This window comes from Kryptolebias marmoratus, linkage group LG17, assembly GCF_001649575.2.
Source record: "Kryptolebias marmoratus isolate JLee-2015 linkage group LG17, ASM164957v2, whole genome shotgun sequence".
Lineage (NCBI taxonomy): Eukaryota > Metazoa > Chordata > Actinopteri > Cyprinodontiformes > Rivulidae > Kryptolebias > Kryptolebias marmoratus.
The window spans coordinates 26,599,864-26,603,817 of record NC_051446.1 but is presented as its reverse complement, the minus strand read 5'-3'; the positions used below and the strand labels follow the sequence as shown (position 1 = coordinate 26,603,817).

The following is a 3,954-nucleotide window of genomic DNA, read 5'->3' as shown; positions in this document are numbered from 1 at the left end:
ACCGGCCTCGGGGATCCGTCATGTTCCACCACAGAACCGGCCTCGGGGTTCCGTCATGTTCCACCACAGAACCGGCCTCGGGGTTCTGATCCAGTTGAACCGGTGCTGGCTGAAGGCTTCACTGGGTCAAAGGTCAAAGATCCTCAGAACCTCCGGTTCATCTTCTCTGTTCTGTAAAATGTTTAAAGAAGGAAACTGCTGAAAACTTTCAATTAGTGAGAAAAGGAAGCAGCTTCTGGACTGAAATACTTGATTTTAGTTTCCTGTTAAAGAATCTGGTGTTGAGACAAAAGGAACAAGCAGATGTTGTTTCTGATCCTGGAAGGTTTGTTTCCTGGTTTCAGACGGAGAACATCTTTAAAGTCTTTAAACTCCAAAATAAAAGAAGAAGAAACAGAAGGAATCCATTTGTTCATTAAAAATAAGAAGAATTCAGCCCCAAAATGACAAAGAACTGAGATATGTTTTTAATAAATGCTGATATAAGAATTAACTGTAAGAAAACAAACATTCATCATTTTACTGCTGCTGCTTCAAAAACAAACAAACAAACAAACAAACAAACAGCACCCTGCCTGTCTTCTTGTTCAGTTTTTACCATAAATCACAACAAAAGAACAGAATTTAATGAAATAATGTTTTAAAATATCAAACCTGACTTATTGTAAAATCTGAGGAAGATGAGCAGCTTCTACAAAAGATGAAAAGATTTACTGATCATCTGCAGAGAACAGTTCCACTTCATGAACTAAATGTTTCGTTTGAAGGTTTCTCGGGTTGTTGGAAAAAACAAAAAGCAGCTTTTTATGATCTAATCTGGTAAAAGTTTCAGGTTTTCAACCACAAATAAAAGAATAAAAGAAACATTTGTTAAAAACAGAAAACTGAAAGATACAAAAACAGGATCCAGAGGTTCCTCCTGGCGCTGAAACCTCCATCAGAACCTTCAGCAGAACCTTCAGCAGAACCTCCAGCAGAACCACACCTGGCCAAACAATTAAAAGACATTTCTGAAACACTTTCAGTCACAAGAAATATCCTTTAATTGTAAAACCAGGAGCAGAAATCCTCATCCGCCGCACCTGGAGTGACATCACGCGACATGTCAGTGACGTCACGTGCACCTTATCAGTCAGAGGCTTGAATCTGCAGAAGACACACAGAGAGACAGGGACGGGGACAGGGACAGGGACAGGGACAGGGACAGGACGGGTGAGACCACAGAGGGAGAAACCGAAGCTCCGCAGGAAAACATCTCACTGCCATCTTCAGGCTCCTGAAACCCAGACTCCTTCCTCCTTCTCCTCTTCCTCAGCGTCTCTGTGAACCCCCCCCCCTCCGGTCCTCCGCGGGTTTCTGGACAGCCCTGTTGCGCAGCGGAGCAGATTTTACGCACAATCCGACCAAAGAGCCCCACCTCCCTCCCTCGCTCCCTGCGCCGCCTTGTTTCCTCACTTTGACACGAGCCGAACCTGTCGCGTGAGTTAAATGAGGACACAGATGGGGGGTAAGGTCCAACATGAAGCCTGGATCCGGTTCGTGCGCAGCGCGTAACCAAAAATCTCTCCAAGGTTCCGGCGGATGTCTCCGCAGCTCTCCTCCAAAAAACCCAACAAAAAGAATTTATTGTTGAGTTTCTGTCTCCAGCTGTCAGGCAGCTTCCAGCCTCTGAATCACCGGAGAAAATAAACCGAATTCAATTCACAAAAAGACAGATTTACGCGCAAACACTGGAGTGACAGGCGCGAGCGGAGGAGCGGTGCACCGACAGAATCCTCCCTCTAAAGCCAAGTTCATCCCCGGTACCGAAAGCCGGCCCGGTTCTTCTGCCTCCGAACCACCCCCCTCAGACCTACCGACGAACCCCCGGACCCCCGGGGCGGGAAAAGCTCCGCGCGGCTCAGCTCGCACTCCGGCTGCCGTCCCTCCATCCCTCCATCTCTCTCCATCTCCATCCCGCCTCTCTTTCCTCCGGTCCGGCTTCCAGCGCGCAGATAGATGCTCTGCAGTCACGTGGGTCGGAGGAGAGGAGAGAGAAGGATGGAGGGAGGGAGGGAGCGCGCGTCCCTCCTGCTCCTCCGCAGTTTGCAGTGTGTGATGTCTCAGACTCGGAGGTAGAGTCGGAGCTGCTCGGATCTCAGCCTCCCCCCTCTCCCTCTCTCTTCTCTCCGGAGCCCTGGAAGCTTCCCGCCCTCCTTCCTCCTTCAGACTCCGGCCAACACTTTCATCTGTGGGATTTAGTTGGTGTTTTTGTCCGCGGGTGGAGGTTCCAACTCTTTGCCGCTGCCGCCTTTACGCGCCGCCGCCTGCCTCAGATTCAGCTCTTCAGTCAGTGAGGACAGACTCGGCGCGGTGGATCCGTGGATGCGCCTCTTTGGCTCAAACTGGAGATGGAAATGCTGATTTTGGTCTTTCACTCCCTGTGGATATTGCAATGCAACACCGCGAGCGCAGACTCCATCATCCACATCGGTAAGGAGCTGTTTGATTCCCCTGCTTTTCTGTGCAGAGCTTCGGGCTGCTGGGTGGAGGAGCATCAACTGATGTGTGCGTCTCAAGTGGTAAAGTTAACGTGCACGCGCTGCGTTTTAAATGTGTGGATAAAGAAAATGACTTACTGACATCAGATTACGATTCTGATCCGCGCAGGAGAGATGCAGGCTGTTGCGTTCAGAGCGCCCCGCAAAGTGCTGCGCCATCCATCCATCCATCCATCCATCCATCCATCCATCCATCCATCCATCCATCCATCCATCCCTGCCTTCGGACAGCTCACATCGGTGCATTTTCTCATTTCCACGCAGAAAACCTGCAGCTGGTGACAGAATCCGGTCCCTCCGTGGGTGTTTGGAGGGTTTCACTTCATCCATCCTCCTCCTCCCCCCTCCCCCTCCCCCTCTCCCCTCATCTATAAGCGTGAACTTTGAATTGGACGTGAGTGAAATGTTAATCAACTCCAGAGGGGGACAAACGGAGACTGTTCAGACTGAGAGGAACCAGCAGGCCGGAGAGAGAGAGGGAGAGCCCCTCTGCGGCTCGGTTCTGATTAGAACCAGAATCAGATCACTGGTTTTCAGGCAAAAAGGAGGAGAGCTTCTGATAACATTTAAACTTGAAAATTTCAGCTTAGAGGCTTTTTAAAGTCCTGATGTGGTTGGTTCCAGATCTCCAGATCTGAGATATCCTGCAGCTCAGAGCTCCATCCTGGGCTGGGGGCAGCACTGCGGTGGCCTGAGGAGGAGGAGGAAGGCTGCAGAGTCATCCTCACTCCTACAAACTCTACAGAGGTCCAGCAGCAGATGGACTGAACTCAGGCAGGACGAGGAGAACCTCCAGAGCTGCGTGTTGAAATGTAAAAACTGAAGCCGAGCCTCCAGAAACATCTGGATATTCTAACAGGAACAATGAGCCGGAACTCTAAACTTTAGACTAAACTAAAGTGTAGATGTAGAACAAAGGTTCAACAACACTTTGGTTGTTCCATCTAAACATCCAGGATTAAAGGAACAAAGAAATCTTTGAGAACAGGTGGAGCTGAGCCTCAGAACCTCCTGCTGACTGAAGTGCTGAGAACATGAGGAGAACATCTGGTTCCTCTCCTGCAGGTTCACTGGATGCATCACGTTTGGTGGAAGTTCCTTCTTCATGTCGGTGAGAACAGAAGAAAAGTGCAGATAATCTCCAACGATTCCAGCTGGGATTAGATGCAGGAAGAGACGGATGATATCAGAGTTCTGCTGGAACAACACAGAACAGTGATGTGGGATTATTGGGGGTGAACAGGCAGCTGCCTGAACTGGTCAGCTTGAAGGAACCTGCAGGCTGAAGGAACCTACAGGCTTAAGGAACCTGCAGGCTGAAGGAACCTACAGGCTTAAGGAACCTGCAGGCTGAAGGAACATGAAGGCTGAAGGAACCTACAGGCTTAAGGAACCTGCAGGCTGAAGGAACCTG

General features: G+C 49.7%; 1 protein-coding gene across 2 annotated transcripts in view; it reads left to right on the top strand.

Annotated features, from left to right (window-relative positions):
* The first annotated feature begins 2,098 nt into the window (after positions 1–2,098).
* Positions 2,099–3,954, top strand: part of grid1b (glutamate receptor, ionotropic, delta 1b) — a 357,735-nt gene continuing 355,879 nt past the window's right edge. For both annotated transcript variants that reach the window (XM_037980854.1, XM_037980853.1), the window contains exon 1: positions 2,099–2,472. In XM_037980854.1, coding sequence (XP_037836782.1) covers positions 2,391–2,472 — 82 coding nt within the window. In that variant the 5' untranslated portion in view covers positions 2,099–2,390. The remainder of the gene's footprint in view (positions 2,473–3,954) is intronic.